Consider the following 26193-nt stretch of genomic DNA (forward strand, 5'->3'; position numbering starts at 1 on the left):
AAGTCCTACGAGGAGCTATCTATTTGTTTCTTGGTGCTTTAAAATCCCCTAAATGTATTGAGTGTAGTTATTCTATCATTTTTTTAAAAAAAATGTATTACCTTAATTTCCCTAAACATCCTCCTTTAATACATTGCACTATAATATAAGGGTGTTTTATAATGGGGCAGGGAATATTTGACGTTGCAACATCAAAAGTATTACAATATATTGCTATGTCCTGTTGCAGCTGCACCTATGGAAGAATATAATGTAATTAGGAAACAGTAAATGAATAATCTATTTATTGGGCACAATTTTTGTTCACCTAAACTAAAAAGAATGACTGAGAAATAATTATTAATAACATAACTTAATTCCCATGCAGGGCCTCTTTTGTGTCCTAGTGCTCGCCTGGTTATTTCTGCCAATTTACATATCCGCTGGGGTAAGAAAGCCAACTACTTGTACTTATCGTTAGTTATTATTGTATGACCTGCCTGACCCCAGATGATGTATTACTAATATCACGTACTTCTGTTCCATCCAGGTCACCACGATGCCTGAGTACTTGCAGAAGCGCTTTGGAGGGAAAAGGATCCAAATTTACCTTGCCATTCTGTATCTGTTCATCTACATATTTACTAAAATTTCTGTAAGATTCAATGCATCGACACTCACTTTACTGATTGCCATTCACAGTCACACCTCTCATGTAATTGCAGGTTGTTCAGTATTCAGTATCATAGTGATTGACTTTTCAGGCTACTCCTGAAATTTTGTTGCTCCTTGAAGTCAGGGGTTGGTGAGAATTACTGATCTGAATTAACTGCCATCCACAGAATGCTGATGCAATCATGTCATCATACTGCAATACATACTCTGGTGGCCTAACAGCAGTGTATGCCCCTGGGCAAAGCAATGCACTGGGGCCTCTACCCATTTTCCAGTGGTAGGGGTCGGGAGGTGCTATCAATGGCAGTTTTGATGTTCCGCAGGTGGTAGTGGGTGTTCATCTGCTCAGCATATAGGACCTGGAGCAGGCATTTTTGATAATTACTCCTTTACTGCACAGATGGTGGAAGATGGGACAGGAGGGAAAACACGTATACTCTTATAAGCCCTTATACTCCTGGAATCCTTGGGCAACTGCCCATAGGGAAAGATGGCACTGTCTGCAGGGCCGAAACTAGGATTTTTGGCACCCGGGGCAAGGCAGTAATTTAGCGCCCACCCCATACACACACACACACACACACACACGCACACGCACACACACACACACACTTTAGAACCATGTAAAAAACACAGTAATAAACAGTGGGCAAATTGACAACTAGCACCGTTAGGGTGCATCCAGCACATACTCCCTAGGAAAATGGATAGGAACACAAAAAAACTAACATGCACATTAGATACAGATTGTGGGGGACTCTGAGTGGCCAACTGCTGTAGGACTACAAATCCCAGTATGCCAATCAGGACATAGGACCAATTAAAGAGGAGGAGTATCAACTTTCTGGGGAGGAGACACACACAATGTGGGTTATCCTGGCTGCAGAGAGGAGTCCCTAGGACTGGCTGGTGTTATATACCTGATATAAGCCATGCAATCACTGTATCACACATACTGGGGGGAGGACTCCAACTGGCCAACTGCTGTAGGACTACAAAGCCCTGCATGCAAGTTGGGACCTACAAACACACTTTGAGAGGCAGCAGCTGTCCTGGCGTATAGAGACCTCACCTCAGTGCCCAGACTAATTATCAGCTGCTGCTTCCTTTCACCCTGTCCTCTGCTGGTAGAGCTGCCATGCAGGAAGGGGGAGGCCCTGAGGAACAGGCCGGGGGCAGATATAGTTTACACATGCACAGGAGTGTGTGAACGGCCACCCCTGCCCTATTCATAAGTGTTTTAGTTGCCAGGGGGTTGGTTTCCCAGCAGTCTATATTGGTGGTACTGGGGAGCGGGGACCTGCAGCGAGGGTTCTGGGACCTGGCAGTAGGTAGCCCCTTAAGGTCCTTTCCTCCTCTGGTGGAGCTGTGTGTGGGAATGGGGAGGCATTGTGGAACAGGCCTGGGGGCAGACATCGCTTACACAGGCTCAGGAGTGTGTGAACAGCCATGGACCAGCGCTTGGGAAATAAAAAGGGGCAGCTGTAGAGTCCTTGGTCACCGCCCTTGCCCCATTCAATAGCATTCTAGTTGCCGGGGAGAGGGGAGTTTCATTGATGGTGAAGAGCAGAGGGTACCTGCAGTCAGGATTCCTGGACCCGGCAGAAGGTATCCCCTTAGAGCTGAGAGAAAAGAGGGGAGGCAGAGTACCCTTCTTTCAGATTCTGCACCCAGGGCACATGCCCCATTAGCCCCCCTCCCCCCCCCCCCCCAATCCCCCTAGTTACGGCCATGCAGTCTGAGAGGTAGGCCAGGGGCCTATTTAACAAACTTTTTTTTATTTATTGCTTATTCAATTATGTAGAAACAGCAGTTATTGTTGCTATGTGCTACAGCCTGTGACTGCAGGAGATTCCATTGTGGTGCAATCCACAGTACCATGCCCATTCAAAGCTCCACCTGGATCCCCCATCCAGGAAGAATGGGCTGAACCAATATTCAGAAGAATCTAGCCCATTAGTTCAAAGGAACTAGTGAACAAGGCACTGCTGAGGCGCTTCTTAGATCTCCTAATCTCCCCAAAATAATTCTGGAGGAGGTGTATCACTTTATGTCCTGTAAAAGTCCCCGTTTGGTTCATAGACAATTATAAAGCACCATGATAAATAATTACTTAACCATGAGACTGCCTTAACTTTTTATTTAGGATACATCAGTGACCGTCTCCACTGTGTATAGGTGACAGCCGCAGGTCCACACAATGTAATGTATCCTTCATTCACAGGTGGACATGTATGCTGGGGCACTATTTATACAGCAGGCCCTCCAGTGGGATCTCTATGTGGCTGTTACTGGACTACTTGTGATCACTGCAATCTATACAGTAGCTGGTGAGTCTCACTTGGATTATTTGGCTTGTGTTATGTTTGTAAAACACATCAGTTTAATGCTCCCTTAAAGGAGGTTGGTATTAGTGACTGACCTTAATTTTACTGCCCCTAGAACTTGCTGCATGAGACAACTGCCAAATGTAATGCTGGCATGCATAAGGAAAACAATCTTCCCCCCTTTCATTTTATGTATATAATGAAATATTTCTTAGTCATTAATAGGAGAAAGTGAATTAAGGGGGTCATTCCGAGTTGTTCGCTCGGTATTTTTTTCTCGCAACGGAGCGATTAGTCGCTAATGCGCATGCGCAATGTCCGCAGTGCGACTGCGCCAAGTAAATTTGCTATGCAGTTTGGTATTTTACTCACGGCATTACAAGGTTTTTTCTTGGTTCTGGTGATCGTAATGTGATTGACAGGAAGTGGGTGTTTCTGGGCGGAAACTGGCCGTTTTATGGGTGTGTGTGAAAAAACGCTACCGTTTCTGGGAAAAACGCGGGAGTGGCTGAAGAAACGGAGGAGTGTCTGGGCGAACGCTGGGTGTGTTTGTGACGTCAAACCAGGAACGACAAGCACTGAACTGATCGCACTGGCAGAGTAAGTCTCGAGCTACTCAGAAACTGCACAGAGAAGTATTTTCGCAATATTGCGAATCTTTCGTTCGCAATTTTGATAAGCTAAGATTCACTCCCAGTAGGCGGCGGCTTAGCGTGTGCAAAGCTGCTAAAAGCAGCTTGCGAGCGAACAACTCGGAATGACCCCCTAAGTTTTGTACATCATTGGATCCTCTGGTAGCTTTTGTACCCAACCTCCCCTCTGTAGCATCACTGCCCTACTGTAACCTTCTCTGACTGTAGCTCAAACTGCTTTGCTCCCTCTGACCGACCCAGTGCCCTCACCCACAAATCCTATCCCTCTTTCTCTTCAGCCTTTGCTGCTGGTGACAACAGCACCAGTCCAGGGCCCCGCTAAATCCCCACTATTGCATGCTCCCTCCTCCACAAAGTTGGGCACTACCCTAACACCTCCAGCCACATTCTCATCCCCGTTCTCACCCTTCTCCCCCTGGAACACAAGAACCTTCTGCAACAATCTCACATGCTTTTCCTATGTCATTCCTTTACTCTTCTAACCATTATTGAAAACTCCCTTTGACACTGCTTTTCCTGATGCACTTTCCTACTGTGGTCTCTTCTACCTCCACACTCCTCATCCTAGTGACTGCATCTTACTATTTCCTGAGTGAACCTACTGAGGCTTCACCTCTGAGCCCTCCGTCTCTTTCTTTTAAGGTTAATCAATATGGCTCTCCTAACCACAGCACCTTTGCATTGCTGTACCCCTGGTACTGTTCCCAACTTATGGACATCTGGGCAGCTAGGCATTCCCATTTCCTTTTAACGTGCCAACTCCCATTCTTGGGTGTTGCAACAGCCCCACTGACATCTTCCATTGGCACTGTTGCCTTGAGACTGCTCTCACTTACCTCCTTATCATATAAACCTCCTCCATCAGCCAACTTCTTTGATTCAGCCTCCTTCTTCTATAACCACAATCTCCTTTACTTCTTTCACTCTTTTCCTCATGCTTTCCTATTTCCATCAAAAGCCATCCACTCATACTTACAGCATAACAGCGTAGACTCCATCCTCTAATTGGCCTCTCTCAAACTTTTTCCCGCTCCCATTACTTCCCAGTAGTCTTCAAAACACCTCACTCCCAAATGCCCTTGAAGAAGCAGCCCAAACCACCTTGCATCTTCTCTGGCAGTCCAAACCCCAAGCATGCACTTATAGACTCTCTACTGTACATTCCAAAGTGCTCCTGCTCTCCTGAACGCCAAGGGGGAAATCCAGCTCTGATCGTGAATACCTTAATCTGTAAGTAGTCCATCCCTGTGATGTGCTCTGAGTGCTGCTGGGGGTTCTGCACATGCCTATTCCTGCTTACCTAACATATGCGATGGCCATTGCTGGGGAGGGTTCCATAACCTGTGGGGGTTGCGGATGCCAGTGGGAATGGAGGGATCATACCAGCTATCAGAGATATCTGCTGCAAAGACCCGTTACAAGTGTCATTGTCTTAAAGCCAAAGAATATTATGCTTAAGTGAATTTATTATGATATATATATATATATATATATAGCTCCAAGAATGAACGGCACTGAAGGCTGGTTTGTTGCAAAAATATTGTAATTAAAGGCTACAGCTGTTTCAGGGCATCAGCCCTTTCCTCAGGCCAAATACAGATATCTGTATTTGGCCTGAGGAAAGGGCTGATGCCCTGAAACAGCTGTAGCCTTTCAATACAATTTTTTTGCAACAAACCTGCCTTCAGTGCCGTTCATTCTTGGAGCTGCATGTTTTTTTCTGGATCTGGCACGGAGCACGCTGCTTCTAAGAGCCTGGGAGTGCCGACTGTTTTGCAAGGGTATATATATATATATATATATATATATATATAAAATCATTAACACCCAATTGCTATCTGTGCTGTAGGTGGCCTGGCAGCAGTGATCTACACCGACACATTGCAGACAGTTATCATGATCATTGGGGCTCTTATTCTCATGGTATACGGTGAGTATGTGATCCCATTGTCGGTATGTATATGTCACATCTACTGTGTGGCAGCTACGTACTTAACATACAGTACACAACACAACTGAGTTTTGGCAATACTTGTTGAAACCTAGAGAGTGGTACTGTACAGTCTCCATGGTGCTCCTACAGGTTGGCATTAATCCCTTTACCAAGATGGCTGCCGTTTGGTCTTATGTGCATGCGCGACACCATCTTGGCACTGTGTTAGAGCTCCACAGTGGGACACCTAAGCTCAATGAGACCCTGCAATTACTGCTATCAACACCTGCTATTCACCACTTGAATCCTGCACTGCCACTACCTCCATACAGTCACCGGCTGGTGGTCTGTATGATCCACTCCATGCTGAGCTTCTGTTACATGCATAACTATGAGTACGGCTGTACGTCCTTATTACTGCTACTTAAATTACTCCGCTTGTTAAGTACTGGGCTGCCTTCAAATTTGTAAGCTCTGCCGGCATGTACTAGTATTATTCTGCCATTCCCCCACCAACAGTGTACACATATCTCAACAATACTGTATTGACAAATTCTACGTATTTAATGGTAAATACCCTGTCTAAAAATATGACTGAACTTCTGGGGTACATAAGGGTAGTTATATTGGTTTGTCTCAAAATAACTAAAAATGTTTTTATTTTGTTTTTTTCCCCTCATGTATCTGTCACCTACACACAGTGGCGGCAGCCATTTTATAGACTGAACCAATATTCATAGGAGGCAACTAATTTATCGGGCAAGTGATGATGTCATGTTTAAGTAATGACACTAGTAGTGCCCAATGAATATAATACACATCCTCATTTATGTCACTGGTTCTTAGTGAACTGGCAGACTGTGCTCTCATGCTCAGCCCACAAGATGGCCGCCTGCTCGATGCACAGGCAATGGATTCACTTTGGAAAAGTGAGAAAAGAATGTCTATACCTTTTGCATCCCCACTAACCTGACTACTTTGCTGAGTTTTTTCATAATCATCTGAAGTTAAAGGTATATCGTAATATCTGTTTACAAATTCGACCCAGGTTATAACAGCAATCAGAAAATTAGCGTGGAAATGAGATAGCCGATATCTTACTGTGAGAAGGTCATACGCTTTTGTAGGAACTTCTGGGGATTACAGATACATTTACATGGCATTACATCTTTTTGGAATAGAGGGGTCTATGTACTAACCCTTTGAGAGTGATAAAGTGGACGGAGATAAAGTACCAGCCAATCAGCTCCTAACTTCCATGTTACAGGCTGTGTTTGAAAAATAGCAGTTTAGATCCGATTGGTTGGTACTTCATCGTCTTCCACTTTATCTCTCTCCAAGGCTTAGTACATTAAGGGAGATGTATGAAGCAGTGATGAGAATGGAAGTGTGCCAGTAGAGAAATTGCCCATGGCAACCAATCAGCGTTGAAGTAACATTTATCAAGTGCATTCTATAAAATTATATGTAGCAGCTGATTGGTTGCCATGTACAACTTCTCAACTGGCTCACTTCTCCACTCTTCACTGCTTCATACATCTACCCCATAGACCTCTCAGTCTTGGTGGGAGAGGGTCAGCTTGCAGGGAAACCACAGTACAATTAATGTAACAGAGATCTACATGTACAGTCATAAATTGTGTTATCTGCTCTTCGTGTGACATGTTAAAGCCTAATATTTATCTTACTTAAAACCCTCTAAAAGGTGAAAGAACACAGTACGCTATTGGCGTATGGTATACCGTAAGGGTACGCACGTTGTGTAACAATCGTTTAGCCGTAGTCGAGACGCTCGAGCGTCACGTTCGCTTACGGCCAAGAGATCACAGGCAGGCACGCTATAGGCTGTCGACTAACGTAATGGTATGCTACTAGCGTAGCGGACGCTTGGGACCACGAGGAGATCACAAGCGGCGCTGATGCTCACGATGTTAAACCTTTATAACTATACCATAAACAATGTATTTATGCAATAAACCTTGGTGCAGTGATAGGGTGTAAATGTAACACAGTGTAACCTTATTAACTGTACGAGCGTCTCCGACGCTCTGAGAATACTTAGAAATATAATAAATACACAGATACCGGTATTAGGTTCTAACACCAATTATGAACGTTCTATTTGCAAAAGAATAATACATTACAAGTCATACACTACCAAAATAACATTGACCACCTAACCAGAAAACTACACATGAAATACAATAGCAGTACAATAATACTTAAGAGAAAGAGAGAGAAAGAGGAGAAGAGAGAGAGAGAGAGAGATATGGCTCACAATAACAATAAAGGTAATATGGTTGCGGAGAAACTTACGCTCAAGGGAAACAATCGCATGCGCCTCTGGATATCCAGCTCCCGATTATCAGCAATGAGAACCGTTGAAGAGAATAGAGAGCTGGCCCAGAGTGGCTTGTCCTTTTATACCCTACACATAATACAGTACAATGGTCCCTTTATTCTTATTGTTCATTGGACACAGGAATTCCTCTTCGCATTATAACAAAAGGTCATAGGTTGATTCATACAGGTGGGCTGTGACTATTTCCAATTGCTCAGGTGGGTGGGAAACTAGGTTTCCCGCCGCATGGATAATAAAGTGCAAATATAGTAAAAGTCCATAAACCTCTTATGTCCATAACTATTCGCACGAGCGAGTTATCCGCTTCAAACCAACACCGGAATATTGCTAATTAAATATTCTTCCGATGGATACTAAACACCACTGTATAACCCTTGTCTGACCCTTCGTATCAAACAAAGAAGGATCTCTCTGTCCACGAACATGCTACATTAACTAAACTTTCAGATTCTATCAAAGGGACCATGATCTACAAAATACATTATATGGTTAAAATATGTAACGATTGAGTCGCCCGCTAGACGCATACAAACTCTACCGTAAATGCGCATACCGTGCGCCTGCGGGTGCACGCAACAGCAAGTATGCGCACGCACGGGAGAGCTCATGCACACGCAGCGGGGACATGCATGAGGTGCAAATATGGCAGTGTGTAGCGTGATATTTTTCTGACTTTGACAGTCCACCCTTTGGCAGTCACCAATTACTGCCACTTTCTAAAACATTTCAAAAAGAGAAAAATATATGTCATGTATAATACATTTCTATGATTGGGTAGGGGAGGAGAGGAGAAGGCAGGAAAGGGTATGACCTAGTGAGATAGCAGAAGCATGTGTGTATGAATCCATGTTTGGGGGGTCATGTATCATCGTGCCGTACGTGTTTTAAATCAAGCTTCGAGGTATTGCGAAGTATACATTTGAATTCCTTCTTATCCCGTGGTACGGGTCTGTGGATGGGCTATCAAACTTTACCGAGCTCTCTTCGGCTTTTGGTTGCAACAAAATGGGGAAGCACATTTTAGTTGATGATACATGAATGGAGGAATATGTGAGTGCTGATATCTGTGCCTGTATTCCCTATCGACTATGTGTGTCATTACCTGAAGGTTGTAGAGATGAAGATAAAGAACACTTATGGTAAATGCATTGATATTCTATGTGAGGTTAATATACATTTGCCGATTGAGGTCTTGTCTGAAGTCTTGTCTGAAGTACATGTTGACTGTAGACTCTTTGTGCTTTTGCTAATAAACGTAAGCAAAGCTTTATCAATGTCCATAGACTTACAAAAAGTGTTGGGCTAGCGTAAAATTAAAAGTACTAGGGATATGGGGGTCTATGGCATAGTCCATCAGTTGTCTGTGAAAAAGGTTGTCAAACTTCTTCTTTAGTCCATCTGTTGTCTGTATACAAGGCTGTCAAAATCTTCTTCCAAGCGGGTCTTTTTACCTTGGAGAAAAACGAGAAACAGGTGAAAGAAACGGACCGTGGAATCACATTTTCATCACAACATTGTCTCTATCGTTGGGTCATAAATCACATCAGTCGTTGTTATTACAGTATCTTCACTCCTTAGACTCATCACTCGGGCGCTACGTTTACACTTTGTTAAAACCCGAACGCATCTAAATATCAGACCGACTAGTAAGATGACACCCAGGACACACAAAAGGAATTTCCCTACATCCATGATAATACCTTGGGTCCATTCTCCTAAACAAGAGAACCAATTTCGCGGGTTCAACCATGACACCCAACTGGTCAGCTCATTACCCACAGCGGCAAGGGTGAGATTGTGTTTCCTTCGGAACTCCCATTTTAATTGGAGAATGTCGTCCATCTTTTGGTCTATGACCTCGACCGGGTCCTCGGTGCTATTCGTAATATAAGTGCAGCATTTTACGCCGTACTGCGTTGCCAGTGTGACACAATATCCGCCTGTCACTGCTGTGAGATAATTGAGAATCATCCTATGCTGAACCAGTTCTGTTTTATAAGCTTGGAGCTCCCTTCCAGTATACCTGAATGTGTCATCATACATTTCAGTGATATTGTCTAATAAATTTGCAAGCGCAGATATATATTTATAATTTATCACTCCTCTGGCGGTACGAGTGATATCTAACGTGATTAGGAATTGAATCCCGGTGGATTCACTGATCAGGTCAGAGGCCGGATGCTCTGTTCTCTCTATCAGGTGCCGTTTAACGATGTGCTCGTAATGGGTGTGAGTATAAGGAGCTTGGGCACTGCGGTGAATATCTTTCATTTTAGTATGTGATACAGTCATTACCTCAGGCAGTACTTTTCCAATATAACACAATCCTTCAGAGTTTGGGGCAAGCCACTTATACGCCTTCCTCCCGCATATGAAATATGCATCATCGGGGAGAACATATGGGACGGAGTAGGACATAACCATATTACACATTTTCCATATGAAATTTCCTAACCCTAATTCTCCCATCTGTTTACTACACGTATCAGTTTGTATGATATGTGCACAGTATCCTGGTGATACCTCTCCAACTCTCATGGACCTACTTCCTAGGGTATACCTATATCGGAAATATTTTCCACTACCAGCTATGTGGCGTATAAGTTCTGTGTCTGTTGGCATTCTATCGGCTCTGTATGAAAAGGTCATGGTTTGGTTATTCCATGACACTTCCCAATTTCCCGGCTTTCGGGGATTGGAAATGTTAAAACATACTAGGGATCTATCCACATGATATTGGTGGAGCTTCAAACTAGGAGGACTGGAGATATTAAACCTCCTGTCCACCGGCCTCCCACCACTTAGCTCAAGTACCTCCCCTATAGTTAAAGGGAAGGGCACTAATCCTGATTTGCTATGGCCTTGAGGTACTTGAGAGCATACCCAACAATCTGTCTGATTTAACACTTTACCCACTAAGGAGTGATAGTCACTCAATGGATGCCGGTCCATGTGGATATTAAAACTGGATTGGCATTTCTTGATACACCCATCCTCAACTACACTGTCACAGAGCCTACAGATACAGTTCTCTTCAGCTAACAATCCTTCACAATTTCTTCTATTGTCAATGCTACCAGATCGTTTTCTGATACTCGCCTTTACTCGGTGATTATGTTGTTCTTGGAAATCTACGCCTCCATCTCTGTCATCAGAACCCATTCCAGAACCTCTCTCGACCTCCATGGTACTCTCGCCGGAATAGACTGCTCTGGTCAACATCATGGTCAACAGAAAAATCCGGATCACAGTCTCTTGGGGCAAGTCCATCTTATAGGAGGAAATGGAGAAGAATGAGAAGGGGGAAAGAAATACTTGAGGGAGATGGGATGGGAAGTGGAGAAAAACAATAAAAGGGAACAGGGGATCGACAACTGCCTCCGATCTTATTATTTTCAATGCTCAGGTGCCGTCTCAGTTCTCCTGAAACAGACACTCCAGTGATACAACTTCCTCTACCGTCTGTTCTTTATCACGGGACCTCTCTGGATCAGCAACCTTCTTACAATGGGACGAATGAACCCAAGTCTCTCTCTCGGCAACCTTCAATGCTGTCGTGCTAATCAATAAGACTTGGTATGGTCCTTCCCATCTGTCAATAAGGCAACCTGAGCGTAGAAAATTCCGTATCATTACATAATCCCCAGGTTCAATGTCATGACAATTACTGTCTGGCAAATCAGGAATCACTAACTTCAGATTGTCATTTTGATTCCTTAGCTGTTTACTCATGTTAACCAGGTATTTTACAGTCACTTCATTGTTACACTTCAAATCATCCTGAGGGTTAATCATAACATGCGGTTGTCGACCAAACAAGATTTCAAAGGGGGACAGATTAAGAGGGGACCTGGGAGTGGTTCTGATGCTGTATAGTACAATGGGTAAAGCTTCTGGCCATGTTAATCCTGTTTCTGCCATAACTTTGCTCAATTTATTTTTAATTGTGCTGTTCACTCTTTCCACCTTCGCACTCGCCTGGGGGCGATATGGAGTGTGCAGCTTACTATCAATTCCCATCAACTTACACATTCCTTGAAAGACATCACCTGTAAAATGGGTACCCCTATCACTTTCAATTATTCTAGGGATACCATATCTACACACAAATTCCTGCACAATTTTCTTAGCAGTAAACATAGCGGTATTTGTGGCCGCAGGAAATGCTTCGACCCAATTTGAAAACACATCTATACAAACAAGTACATATTTCAAATTTCGACAAGGGGGTAATTGTATAAAATCAATCTGTATTACCTGAAAAGGGCCGCCTGTAGGTGGGATATGAGATGGTTCTGTTGGTATTGCCTTTCCGATGTTCTTCCTCAAACAGGTAAGGCATGACATTGCTCTCTTACCTGCATGGAATGAGAATCCTGGGGCGCACCAATATGCTCTTACCAACTTGCACATTCCCTCCTTGCCCAGATGAGTCAGCCCATGTGCTGCTTCAGCTAAACATGGAAGATATGCTCTGGGGGCCACTGGTTTACCCTGTCCATCTGTCCAGAGTCCTGAGGACTCCTGGCCATATCCTTTTGCCTTCCAGACTGCCTTTTCCTGTGTGGAACACAAATTTTGCATCTCACACAACTTCTGTGTGTTGATGGTATTAAATACCATCAATTGTGTGATGTCTGTCTGTCTGGGGGTACCGGCTGCTAACTTAGCAGCTTCGTCTGCTCGGCTGTTACCAAGTGATACTGGGTCCTGGCTATATGTATGTGCTTTACACTTGATAACAGCCACTCTGTCAGGTTCCTGTATCGCTGTTAGAAGTCTTTTGATGTGAGCTGCATGCGCTATCGGTGTACCAGCTGCCGTCATGAAATTTCTGAGGCGCCATAGGGCTCCGAAATCATGGACTACCCCGAAGGCGTATCTAGAATCGGTGTAGATATTGGCTGACTTGCCCTTAGCCAATTCACATGCTCTGGTTAGGGCAACCAGTTCAGCAACCTGGGCTGAGTGAGGTGGGCCTAGCGGTTCTGCTTCTATGGTGCCTTGGTCATCTACGACTGCGTATCCAGTACACAAGTCTCCCGAGTCTGTCTGTCTGTGACAACTACCGTCAGTGTAGAAAGTAAAATCTACATCTTCCAGTGGGTTGTCACTGATATCAGGCCTTGCCGTGAAATTTTGGGTCAAATATTCCATACAATCATGTGTGTCATCCCTTGTATTAAATCCTCCTTCCCCACCACTCTCATCCTCCACCCTTTGTGCCTGTCCAGGCACACCTGGGAGATATGTTGCAGGATTTAATGCACTGCATCTCCTTATGGTGATGTTTACGGGGGCCATTAATGCCAATTCCCATCTTGTAAACCGTGCTGATGAGACGTGCCTGGTTTGGGCAGAATTCAACAAGGCTGACACTGCATGTGGCGTATGAATTGTGAGGTTGTGTCCTAGCACTACATCTTCGCTTTTTGTAACTAGCAATGCTATTGCAGCGACACTTCGCAAGCATGTGGGGAGGGATCGCGCTACCGTATCTAGCTGAGCGCTGTAGTATGCTACCGGCCTGCTGGCATCACCGTGCTTTTGGGTTAGGACGCCTGCTGCGCAACCAGCACTTTCTGTTCCGTACAGTTCAAAGGGTTTCCCATAGTCTGGCATACCTAATGCTGGTGCCTGCGTTAGGCACTGTTTAAGTCTCTCAAATGCCATCTCGGATTCGTCTGTATGCGAAATCCGATCAGGTTTGTTTGATGAGACCATCTCTTGCAAGGGTAGTGCTAGAATGGAAAAACCTGGGATCCAGTTACGGCAATACCCACACATTCCTAAAAACGTTCTGATCTGTTGCTGGGTTTGTGGCAGAGTCATGTCTCTAATTACTTGAATTCTATCAGCGGTCAGGTGTCTCAGTCCTTGTGTTAGACAGTGTCCCAGATATTTTACTTTAGGCTGGCATAATTGTAGTTTGTCTTTGGAAACCTTGTGTCCTGTGTCTGAAAGATGAAACAGGAGCTGTTTCGTATCCTTCAGGGACGCTTCCAGTGAATCTGAACACAGTAGTAAATCATCCACATACTGTATCAATATTGATCCACTCTCTGGTTGGAAAGACTGTAAACAATCATGCAAAGCCTGTGAAAATATACTTGGACTGTCTATGAAACCTTGCGGTAATCGAGTCCATGTATATTGGACTCCTCTGTATGTAAATGCAAACAAATATTGGCTGTCAGGATGCAGGGGTACCGAAAAGAAGGCGGAGCAGAGGTCAATAACAGTGAAAAATTTCGCAGTGGGAGGGATCTGCATAAGGATGACAGCTGGATTTGGCACTACGGGGAATTGACTCTCAACTATTTTGTTAATCCCCCTTAGATCCTGCACTAGCCTGTAACCCCTCCCCCCACTCTTTTTCACAGGGAAGATGGGACTATTGGCAGTGCTGGATGTTCTTACCTAATGCCCTGCTGTAGCAAGCGCTCTATTACTGGGTAAACTCCTAACTCCACCTCTGGCTTCAGAGGGTATTGTGGGATTTTTGGAGCTATCCTACCATCTTTTACTTGCACAACTACTGGAGCTACGTTTGCCATTAATCCAGTGTCTTGTCCATCTTTAGTCCACAGTGACTCTGGTATTTGGGATGTCATTTCTTCTACCTGGGATGGATTCCTATTTAATATAACTGTGTGGGACATTAATTTTGATGGGGAGTCTAACATGTCTCGCACTTCCTGAGCGTGATTCTCAGGTATGTCTAAGAATACACCTTCAGGAGTACAATAAATGACGCACCCCATTTTACACAATAAATCTCTTCCCAGGAGATTAGTCGGTGCCGATGCCGCCAGCAAAAAGGAATGCTTGGTATGCAAAGGCCCTATTGTAATCTCTGCTGGTTTGCTAACAGGGTAGTGCTGGACTACTCCCGTTACTCCCATGGCTGGAATTGTCTTACCAGTGGTTCTCATGCCCACTGTCGAATTTATCACTGATTTGGCCGCCCCCGTATCTACAAGGAAATTTAATGATTTACCAGCTACATCAATTGTGACCTCGGGTTCACTTCCAAGGCTTGCAAGCAATTTCACTGGCTGCAGATTACAGGTATGGCCACACCCCTATTGGGTATGGTGACCTCCCTGAATCGCGCTGGCAGCAACTACTTGAGAAGGGGGTAAATGGGAACTACCCGAGACCTGCCAGTCTCTTTTTGGGGGATACCTTTTTGTTTCCCCTGCATGTGGCTCATGACTCCGTCTCTGCGGTCCCTGATCCCAATTTCGTGTGTCATGCCGTTGTCTAGGGGGTTGATATGATTTTTGTATGTTTTTCACTTTACGGTCTCGTGCAAAATGTCCCTCTCTATGACAGGAATAACAAGTTACCACATTTGACTTACCCACAGGGTTTGGAGATTTATACAAAGGTTGCCTTGTGGTCAGGGCCTGTATACTTACGGCCATTAACTTATCACTTTGTGACTCCCTGTGTCTGGTGATATTGCGATCATGATCAACAGCAGCCTCTCTCAAAGTAGCCACCGACAGACCTCGCCAACATGGTTGCGTGGTCTGTACTCTTGTCTTTAATGCTTCTTTTAAACCATCCATTAACACAGATACTGCTACTTCTCTATGATTTACATTTGTTTTGATGTCTTCAATGCCTTTGTATTTAGCCATTTCTAGTAATGCCCTGTGCAAATAGTCAGCAGCTGTTTCTGACTCCTTTTGTTTAATGGAGAAAATCTTGTTCCATTTGACAACAGCTGGGAAATACTCTTTTAACTGTAAATTTATTCTCTTTACAATGTCTTGGTTGTACACATCCGTAAGGGGTACATCCTCATCTAATTTACAGTCAGCTAAGAATTGTGCTGAGTCGACATTGGAGGGTAAACATGCCCTCAGCAATATCTGCCAGTCTTTGTTATTGGGCTCTACTGTATTCCCTAGGTCTCTAATGTATTTCTGGCTAGCAACTAGATCTTTTCTAGGGTCAGGGAATTCAGACACTATTGCTCTTAATTCCATTCGGGAAAATGGGCAGTGCATGGCAATGTTTCTGACAGGAGTGATTCCTGAAGTGTCAGTTTTCCCATTTGGCACTGCTATTACCCTAACGGGATTAAGTCTACTTACATCGTTCTGAATAGATTCTACAGCTTGTGGTGAAATGGTTTCAGCAAAGTGTATGGTGCCGTACTTACCCGTTGATACGACCTCACCTGTCCCTCCGCTAGGGGCTTTTGATACTAATCTCGGGGGTTGGGATGTGCCTACTGCTGTTTCTGATATGGTGGCTGCTAGAGAGAGCGCCGATATTGTTGCCGATTCGTCCTCTTGATCACACTCCTGGGGAAAGTTTAAAACAGGGTACAACCTGCACGGGTTAATACTTGCATTACTCATCTTATTCATATTATCCTTAACATTTATGCAGTTACTAAGTGCCTGTTTATTACAAATTAGTGCGTCATTCTCCGCAACCAACTTCTCTCCCGTTATGTAAGGTGGCGGTGGTGCCGTAGCTATCAGTTTCCTGATAGGGTTAGATCCCGCCGCCTGAGCCAATCCTCTCTGTATTTCACCCTCCTGTTGCCATAACTGTAAATAATTCATAATGTTTGATCCGTCTCTTTGTTGATTTAATGAGACATATCCTTCTCCTTAGATTTAGTAACACATCTGGGCTAAAGCTGCCTACTCTTGGGAACTTCTCCCCGTCTTGTACAGTCATTCTTTCCCATTCATCACATAAAACCTCTGTGTGTGAACCGTATTTTTCACACATTACATACCTTGCCGACCCGATTGGCCGGTTTACTGAATCAACCCGAACCGAGGTTGATCGCCCCCTACCTGAACAACTGGCCCCCATAACTTGCAGGTGTTGCTTTCACTACCTCTGACCTTCAATCAGGGTCTTCAGCGAACCCTTACAAAAACCAAGATGTTCAAGATAGGCCGACGGTGGCGGTTTACCGAGTACCCCACTCACTCGCCCACGCCGACCAATACGCCCACACACTGCCTTAGCGCTGGCGTACTCGACCTAGGGCCCCTGCGACCTGAACCGCTATTTACTGGAACATGCGAGGGTGATCCGAAGAGCACTTACTCTTTCCAGTAACTATTGGTTGCTGGATAGTTCCTGAGTGACCAGCGAACCTCCCTTAAAATAAAAAAAATTACACAAATCACGTTAGAATGTACAAATAGCGTTTATGACCCCTTTCGTACGCAAATGGCACTGGGTCAGATTACTAACTAATGCACACAATTACGTGCGGTACAATCGTTCGGCACATAAGCAACTAATCTTATGTGCGGAGCGACCAGTGGAATCGAAAATTGCGGCTGCGAATTCCTTCAGCCAGAGCTTTAATGGCCTATATGGGTTCTGCACCAACCCCCTGGGTTGTGCTCTTTTCTCTATAGCGGACTTCTTAGTCTGCTGTACCTGGACCTCCTGGTCTGTGCTACAGTAGACCTCCTGGTCTGCTATTCTCTAATGCTCAAATTTATGTTTAACAAGGGATGCCTCCCTAGCCACCATGCACGTCACTTACATGTATGTACCTCACGAGAACTCGACTTCTTGTGGTTCAACCCAAAAATTGTAAAAACATATATATGCAAACACTCACTCACCACATGTACACTTTACTTTTGTTTCTATTTCTGCGCAGAAATTTCTTTCCTTTAGACCAGATGAGTCGTAAATTTAGAGAAGGATCTATTAGTTTAAATTTCGGACACTAAAATTGACTTGCGCTATTTATCGCGTTGCCACCTTTTCGCCTGTTTAAAATAACACTATCGTGTGATTTGTTACGTGGGCGTACCCGGACACTCCGTTGCGTAATATACACTGCGTGCGTCGGCCTTTGGGTTGCGTACGCGAGTCTCAGCCTTTTGTTAGAGACACGTGTACGCAAGGCAGATATCCACCGTAACACAATTAACACGTTTATCAATGTAGGTGATCCTCGATCATCTACCGAGCACCACACAGATCTCTCCTTGTATCTTTAGGTAAAGCTGTGTGCGTGCTTTACAAATTACCCCTTAAATGTATTACCTTTACTCTTTAACTACTGATAGCAACAAATCTTTCTTAGCCCGTTAACAATTGTGAAATGGCAAACAGGAGAGTGATATGAAAATACACGAATGAAAAAAGAAATGCAGATATATGCGTGCGTGCGTACGCAAGACAGAAATAAACAGTTTTAAAAGACACTAGCGTATTGTTCTTACCTCCGGTTCCGGATTCCTTCAGCACCCTTTACTAAGCGAAGCAGACGCTTATCCGGTCAGCACGACGAGGAATATGACCTCCCGCCCTTTGCTGATGGATAATGTCTGCTGAAATTACCTAGTGCAGATATGTGAAGGACGGACGAGCCGCCAATTGTTAAAGCCTAATATTTATCTTACTTAAAACCCTCTAAAAGGTGAAAGAACACAGTACGCTATTGGCGTATGGTATACCGTAAGGGTACGCACGTTGTGTAACAATCGTTTAGCCATAGTCGAGACGCTCGAGCGTCACGTTCGCTTACGGCCAAGAGATCACAGGCAGGCACGCTATAGGCTGTCGACTAACGTAATGGTATGCTACTAGCGTAGCGGACGCTTGGGACCACGAGGAGATCACAAGCGGCGCTGATGCTCACGATGTTAAACCTTTATAACTATACCATAAACAATGTATTTATGCAATAAACCTTGGTGCAGTGATAGGGTGTAAATGTAACACAGTGTAACCTTATTAACTGTACGAGCGTCTCCGACGCTCTGAGAATACTTAGAAATATAATAAATACACAGATACCGGTATTAGGTTCTAACACCTTATATGAACGTTCTATTTGCAAAAGAATAATACATTACAAGTCATACACTACCAAAATAACATTGACCACCTAACCAGAAAACTACACATGAAATACAATAGCAGTACAATAATACTTAAGAGAAAGAGAGAGAAAGAGGAGAAGAGAGAGAGAGAGAGAGATATGGCTCACAATAACAATAAAGGTAATATGGTTGCGGAGAAACTTACGCTCAAGGGAAACAATCGCATGCGCCTCTGGATATCCAGCTCCCGATTATCAGCAATGAGAACCGTTGAAGAGAATAGAGAGCTGGCCCAGAGTGGCTTGTCCTTTTATACCCTACACATAATACAGTACAATGGTCCCTATATTCTTATTGTTCATTGGACACAGGAATTCCTCTTTGCATTATAACAAAAGGTCATAGGTTGATTCATACAGGTGGGCTGTGACTATTTCCAACTGCTCAGGTGGGTGGGAAACTAGGTTTCCCGCCGCATGGATAATAAAGTGCAAATATAGTAAAAGTCCATAAACTTCTTATGTCCATAACTATTCGCACGAGCGAGTTATCCGCTTCAAACCAACACCGGAATATTGCTAATTAAATATTCTTCCGATGGATACTAAACACCACTGTATAACCCTTGTCTGACCCTTCGTATCAAACAAAGAAGGATCTCTCTGTCCACGAACATGCTACATTAACTAAACTTTCAGATTCTATCAAAGGGACCATGATCTACAAATGACATTATATGGTTAAAATATGTAACGATTGAGTCGCCCGCTAGACGCATACAAACTCTACCGTAAATGCGCATACCGTGCGCCTGCGGGTGCACGCAACAGCAAGTATGCGCACGCACGGGAGAGCTCATGCACACGCAGCGGGGACATGCATGAGGTGCAAATATGGCAGTGTGTAGCGTGATATTTTTCTGACTTTGACAGACATCATCAGCTTGCGCCATAGTTGGAGGGACCAGGCCCAGAAAAGTTGTACAGACAAATATGTATGAGCTGGTCAAATAGATGTCATTAAAAAGAACTTGTTTGTAAAGTTAAATATCTTATTTTATGTTACTGGCAGCTGTATGTTTTCCCTACATCTGAGCTGTCTCATCGCCACACCACTGATTATTCTCTTCATTCCCATGTAGGTTTCATAAAGATTGGCGGCTATGATGTCTTGCAGGAAAAGTATTTTGCGGCCATCCCAAGTAGCCATACTGGTAACAGCACTTGCGGGATTCCCAGAGAAGACGCCTTTCACATCTTTCGAGACCCAGTCAATTCTGATCTTCCATGGCCTGGTGTGCTGGTGGGAATGACCATTCCATCCCTCTGGTACTGGTGCACTGACCAGGTAGGTATGGAGCAGCTAGTACAGCTATAATTCACTCAGGATAAATGAAGGGTTTAGGTATATTGGGTTATTTGGACCAACAGAGATAGGGACCATTGAGCCACAGGTGCTATGGGGGTCATTCCGACCTGGTCGCACGCAGGCTATTTATTGCACTGCTGCGACCAGGTAATTGCCGCCTACAGGGGAGGGGGTTGGGGCTGTGCAGGGCTGCAATCGCTTGTGCAGTGAGCTGCACAAACAAAAAGTTTGTGCAGTCTCTGCACAGCTCAGGATTTACTCACCCGCTGCGATGATCCGGCTGACGTCAGAAACCCTCCTCTTCAACGGCTGGGCACGCCTGCGTTTTTCCAGACACTCCTCGAAAACGGTGAGTTGCCGCCCAGGTCAGACTTCTGCCTGTCAATCTTCTTGCGTTCGCTGCTGCGAACGGCATCTTCGTAAGGTCCGTTGCTCCGTGGCGATGGCCGTCGCACAACGTGCCTGCGCATTGCTGTCTGCGTGCATACGCAGTTCAGACCCGTTCGCACGGCTGCGACAAATTGCAGCATGCGAACGGGTCGGAATGACCCCCTATGTTCCCCATTTTCATACTTGCACTTTTACAACCACAATATCCATTCCAAGCTAGGAGTGTGTACTGTACATGTTATCTACTGTATTACAGTATGTCACATTTCTGTGAATTTATTTGGTTGCTATATGGAAACCAGGTTGGTTAATGGTCAACTTATGTCCACAGGTGATTGTTCAAAGATCTTTGTCCGCTAAGAACCTTTCTCACGCTAAAGGTGGCTCTCTCTTGGCTGCTTATATGAAGGTCTTCCCATTGTTCATCATGGTACTACCTGGGATGATAAGCCGAGTCCTCTTCACAGGTAAATTCTTGGTGAGAGAGGTGTGACATAGACAGCTGTTCAAATACTGTAAGCTATATTTCCTGCAGGGTGTAGTCAGAAGGTTGACAGTCTCAACCACAGTGTCGACATTGTCAGAATGAGGACAATTGGGTTTGCTTGTCGGCAAAAGGGTTAGGATTAGGCTGCAGAGGGAGATTAGGGTTAGGCTGCTAACGGGAGGATTAGGATTGGTAATAGCAGGGAAATACTCAGCCAATGAGATCCTAACTGCCATGTTACAGGCTGTGTTTTAAAAATGACAGGACCTGGTTGGTTGGTACTTTTCTCTCTCCAAGGCTTTGCTCAAAGACCACCAACTCCAGCTACCCACCCAAAACACACACTGACACACCAACGAAACACATTGAGCACATTCACATTGAAGCTGCCCAGCTGCCACCCATAAACACCTGCATAGCAGAGAGAAGCAGCTGAAATACATAGGGCTCCAAGTAGTGCATACATCATTCATTCAAAAAGTTGCGTTTGCAGCTCAGGGCACATTGGTTGTATGCGTGAAATCACTAGATGTAGCCTCGTTCAAAGTTGCTGTATGTGATGAATGGACAGGTCTGGATTTAGCATTAGGCAGATAACAGACATAGCTCTGCATCTCTTAGCGTGTAACTTTTATCTGTAATCAGCAAAAAAAAAGACTGGGGTTAATTGCGGAGAGCTCTCCCAGGTGGCCAACCGCAGACTCCCCGGGAGTTAGAATTTGGCAGTGGCTGAGCCTGGCGGCGCCCCTCTCAACTGCCCAAACAGTGGTTACAGCTCTGTCCATCAGATATAAAGGCAGAGGCACAACAGAATTAGAATGTTGTTGGCAATGCAGTGTGAAGAAACGCACTGTAATGAATGGCATGACAATGTAGGTGCTATGCTATTAGTCATATGAATACACAACGCCTGGCTTTCTGGTTGTTGTTCTCCCCTTTTTACCACTGGGTTTCTGTTTAAAGGGTTTTTTCTACAAAATAAACGGTTAATCATAAACTATGAACCAGCGGCGGAACTAGCATATGGTGCCCCCCCCTCTCTGTATTGCCAGCAATGTGCCCCCCTAATTAATGTATTGCCAGTGATGTGCCCCCTCCTTGCATTGCCACTAGTGTGTTTCAGTGGCAGAAGATGAGTGCTGATTTCCATCTAAAATACCTGATTTGTAATACAAACATTGGTACCTTCATATACATTTGGAAGTGAAGAGGAAGATGGGAAGATTGTATGATGCCGGTCAGTGGCGTAAGTCGTCCCAGTTGCCCGGAGGCAAGATAAATATTGGTGCCACCCTATTTACTATATTAAGATAAATATATGTATGTAGATATGCATGTATATATATATATATATATATATATACACACACACACGTGTGTGTGTGTGTGTGTGTGTGTGTGTGTGTGTGTGTGTGTGTGTCGAGTGTTCTGAAAAAAATGTATATACTGTATTTATACATTTAATTGTCTTTTATTTTAAATCACATATTTCTTAGCAGTCATACCCAGGATTAGAACCCATGACCTTTTACACTAACAGCAGACACTTTACTGATGGAGTTATTTGCTCCTGTAGAGGAAGCATGATAATTCTAGCTATATGAAGTTACATGTAATTGTCAGAGAAGTATCTTCATATAGTTAAAATTCTCATATTTCCTATACAGGAGCAAACAGCTTCATCAGTAAGGTGTCTGCTTCCAGTGTAAATAGGTTGTGGTTTCTAATACTGGGTGTGACACTTGTAAAATGTGTATATTCGATATAATAAAGAGGGTGTGATTTGTAAGGTGCAGGGACCAGTGAGGAAGTCGGCCACTGAAAAGACAGTGGCAGCTATCAATAAACTTAATTCAATGGTGTCTCAGAATGGGAGGAGAGGTGCCCCCCTTCAGAGCAGGAGCCCGGCGGCAGATGACTCCGTTGCCTCCCAGAGTTCTGCCTCTGATGCCGGTAGCACATGAGGATGGCTGATTAATACTTTCCTCTAACCCCTGACAGATGAAGTGGCCTGTGCAGAACCTGAGAAATGCAAGGCTATCTGTGGAAACCCATCAGGATGCTCAGATATTGCATACCCCAAGATGGTCATTGAGTTACTGCCAACAGGTAAAAAAATATCACCTAATTATACTTTTGCATAATAGGAGGAACCAATCAGCATTAAGCTTTGATAGATCTACCAGAAAGATATCGAAAGCTATATCTGATTGGTTGTTATAAGTTAATGGATATTTGCACTTTGCCATTAAATAACCCTCAGTGAAGAATTGTAGGAAATGTCAGTAAGCTTCCCTGGAGTCTAATGGCTAATGGGTGCAGTGGGTTATACAGTGGGTGTAGTGATATATAATGGACGCAGAGGATTATTCAATGAGCACAGTGGGTTATTCAATGGGTGCAGTGCGTTATACAATAGGTTCAGTGGGTTATAATGTACAATGAGTGCAGTGGGTTATACAATAAGTGCAGAGGGTTATAATGTACAATGGGTGCAGTGGAATTATACAATGGGTGCAGTGGGTTATGCAAACGGTACAGTAGGTTATGCAGTGGGTTATATAATGGGTGCAGTGGGTTATGCAAAGGGTGCAGTGGGTTATGCAATGGGTACAGTAGGTTATGCAATGGGTTATGTAATGGGTGCAGTGGGTTATGCAAAGGGTGCAGTGGGTTATGCAATGGGTGCAGTAGGTTATGCAATGGGTTATGTAATGGGTGCAGTGGGTTATGCAAAGGGTGCAGTGGGTTATGCAATGGGTGCAGTAGGTTATGCAATGGGTTATATAATGGGTGCAGTGGGTTATGAATAGGGTGCAGTGGTTTATGCAATGGGTGCAGTGGATGATGCAAAGGGTGCAGCGGGTTTTACAAAGGGTGCAGCAGGTTATACAAAGGGTGCAGTGGGTTATACAATGGGTGCAGTGGGTTATACAAATGGACTCAACTTTCTCCAGGTTTGATCAATTTTAGTCCATTATCTAAACAAACTGCCAGCCAGATGTATTTTACCTGCTCAGTTAGATCTAACATATCGAAGGAGAGATGTATCAAGCCTTTAAAAGAATGGAGAAGTTGCTCATAGTGACCAGTCTTCCTAACACTTTATAGAATAATGATAAATGCTAGCTAGAAGCTGATAGGTTGTCCACTCTTCTTCATTTGTTCTTTCTTTTGAAAGGGTTAATACTTAATCATTGTCCCACGGTCCCCGGGATGTTTGTTGACTAGATAGGTCAGGTGCTGTCATGCTGGGTGTACGTCTCTAACTCTACGACTCTCCATTTGCCTTTACTTTTAGGGTTAAGAGGTCTTATGATGTCAGTTATGATTGCTGCTCTCATGTCCTCACTGACTTCCATTTTTAATAGTGCAAGCACCATTTTCACCATGGATCTGTGGCGAAACATCCGCCCGCGCTCTACAGAGTGGGAGCTGATGATAGTTGGCAGGTAAGGGACCCACCTTGCCTCTGCTCACTCATTGAGTTCTGTGAGCTCTTCTATGCACTCATGCCATTCTCTTTCCAGGGTCTTTGTCCTCCTGCTGGTGGTTGTGTCTATTCTGTGGATCCCTCTGGTCCAGGCCAGCCAGGGTGGTCAGCTCTTTATCTATATTCAGTCCATCAGCTCTTACTTGCAGCCCCCGGTGGCCGTTGTCTTCATAGCAGGCTGCTTTTGGAAACGTACCAATGAGAAGGTAATGTTTTTGAAGGAGTTGCATATTCCTGAGATTGTTTTAGTTTTTTCAGCCCTAACCTGTCTTTATGCAATTGAGAGAAGTGGTAGCTTTAATCAAAGCTTGAAATAATTGGCACTGTATGTTGGATATTGTCCCAGAGACTACTTACATTCTATTATTCTACTGTCTACTAGACCACTTGGCACACAACTCCATTCTGCAGACGTGTATATTTCATGTTTACATTAATTTATTAATTGAATGCAGTCATTTTAGTAATTTTAGACATTAATTGGGACTGCCCCTCTGTATAATTCCACCAATCCAAATAGTGCATTTGTGAAGAGCAAGCCAGCAACCTTTGTCACTCTTGCTACAGACTCTTTTAAGAGAACATGTGGACATATTTAAGAATATCATAATGCCCAATATTCATTTGACTCCACCTTAAGTTACTTATTTTTAAATATTTTTTAATCACAAATTGCATTTTATGCTTTCATCAGGGTGCATTCTGGGGACTGACCATAGGCTTGGCTGTTGGCGTCATCCGAATGGTGTTGGATTTCATCTACCCCTCCCCATTATGTAATCAGGCAGACACACGTCCCGGAGTCGTGAAATATATTCACTACTTGTACCTGTCAATGATTCTAGCATTTCTGGTCCTCATCGTTGTGGTGGCCGTCAGCCTTTGGACAGAGCCTCCATCTACAGAAATGGTAAATACATCTTCTCCATATTCTATTGTGCTGCAACTAATTTTGCTTGATTTATTATTTTCAACATTTTTAACAGTACTTAGAGGATATGTTTAACATTCATTGGGGGATACTGAATTAACATGGGGGACAGAGTGGAGTAATAAGAACTTGGAAACTTTTAGTTTAAGGTGCCTGGGACCTCAGTTTTTTTTAACATGCTTACATCAGCCGTCTTTACCTTCTTACAGTTTTTTTTATTTATTTTCTCTGCTTTCTACTTCTCTGTCACCAGCATCCCTCAACCACTGCAGGATTGACCTTCCCTTAACAGGTAGATTCATTGCAGTAAGGTACTAGCCGTCAGGGGCACCAAGAGAGGAGAGGATCAGGTACTAATTGCATGGGCCCAGGCCTGTTGGAAGGGTCCAGTGGGGACCCGGGACAGCTACTGAGGGGGACAGCCCAAGGCGCCACTTTGCAGGAGCATGCATAGTGTTTTGCATGCTTTTTAAAGAGGGCATGGCTACACATGCTGTATTTACCCACATTTCCTCAGTATGACCCCCTGCCCCAGATATGTCTCATTAGCCCTGCTAGCTGTTTGTCTCTTCTTTCATTTTCTCTCTCTAAAAAGGGAATTCATCCGTTGCTAATCCTGGAGGAGCAATGGCAAAAAATTTAGCGTTCTTCAGGTGACACCTGTGTGTGGCATGAGAGTCAGATGAATAGCAGCCACATTAAGCTGTGATTACATTCACTGAGATGGCAGAGCGAGCCTGGGCCAAGTCCTTGGCCAATGCTC

The 26193-nt window shown here is 44.1% G+C and overlaps 1 protein-coding gene across 1 annotated transcript in view; it reads left to right on the forward strand.

The window, feature by feature from the left end:
- SLC5A11 (solute carrier family 5 member 11) overlaps positions 1-26193 on the forward strand; it is a 61618-nt gene that overhangs the window by 8093 nt on the left and 27332 nt on the right. The window contains exons 4-13 of the mRNA XM_063932426.1: positions 368-427; positions 530-634; positions 2879-2984; positions 5484-5564; positions 19903-20108; positions 20851-20986; positions 23008-23115; positions 24308-24458; positions 24537-24705; positions 25194-25409. Of these exons, the coding sequence (XP_063788496.1) occupies positions 368-427; positions 530-634; positions 2879-2984; positions 5484-5564; positions 19903-20108; positions 20851-20986; positions 23008-23115; positions 24308-24458; positions 24537-24705; positions 25194-25409 (1338 nt within the window). The remainder of the gene's footprint in view (positions 1-367; positions 428-529; positions 635-2878; positions 2985-5483; positions 5565-19902; positions 20109-20850; positions 20987-23007; positions 23116-24307; positions 24459-24536; positions 24706-25193; positions 25410-26193) is intronic.

This window comes from Pseudophryne corroboree, chromosome 7 (genome assembly GCF_028390025.1).
Source record: "Pseudophryne corroboree isolate aPseCor3 chromosome 7, aPseCor3.hap2, whole genome shotgun sequence".
NCBI classification, from domain to species: Eukaryota; Metazoa; Chordata; class Amphibia; order Anura; family Myobatrachidae; genus Pseudophryne; species Pseudophryne corroboree.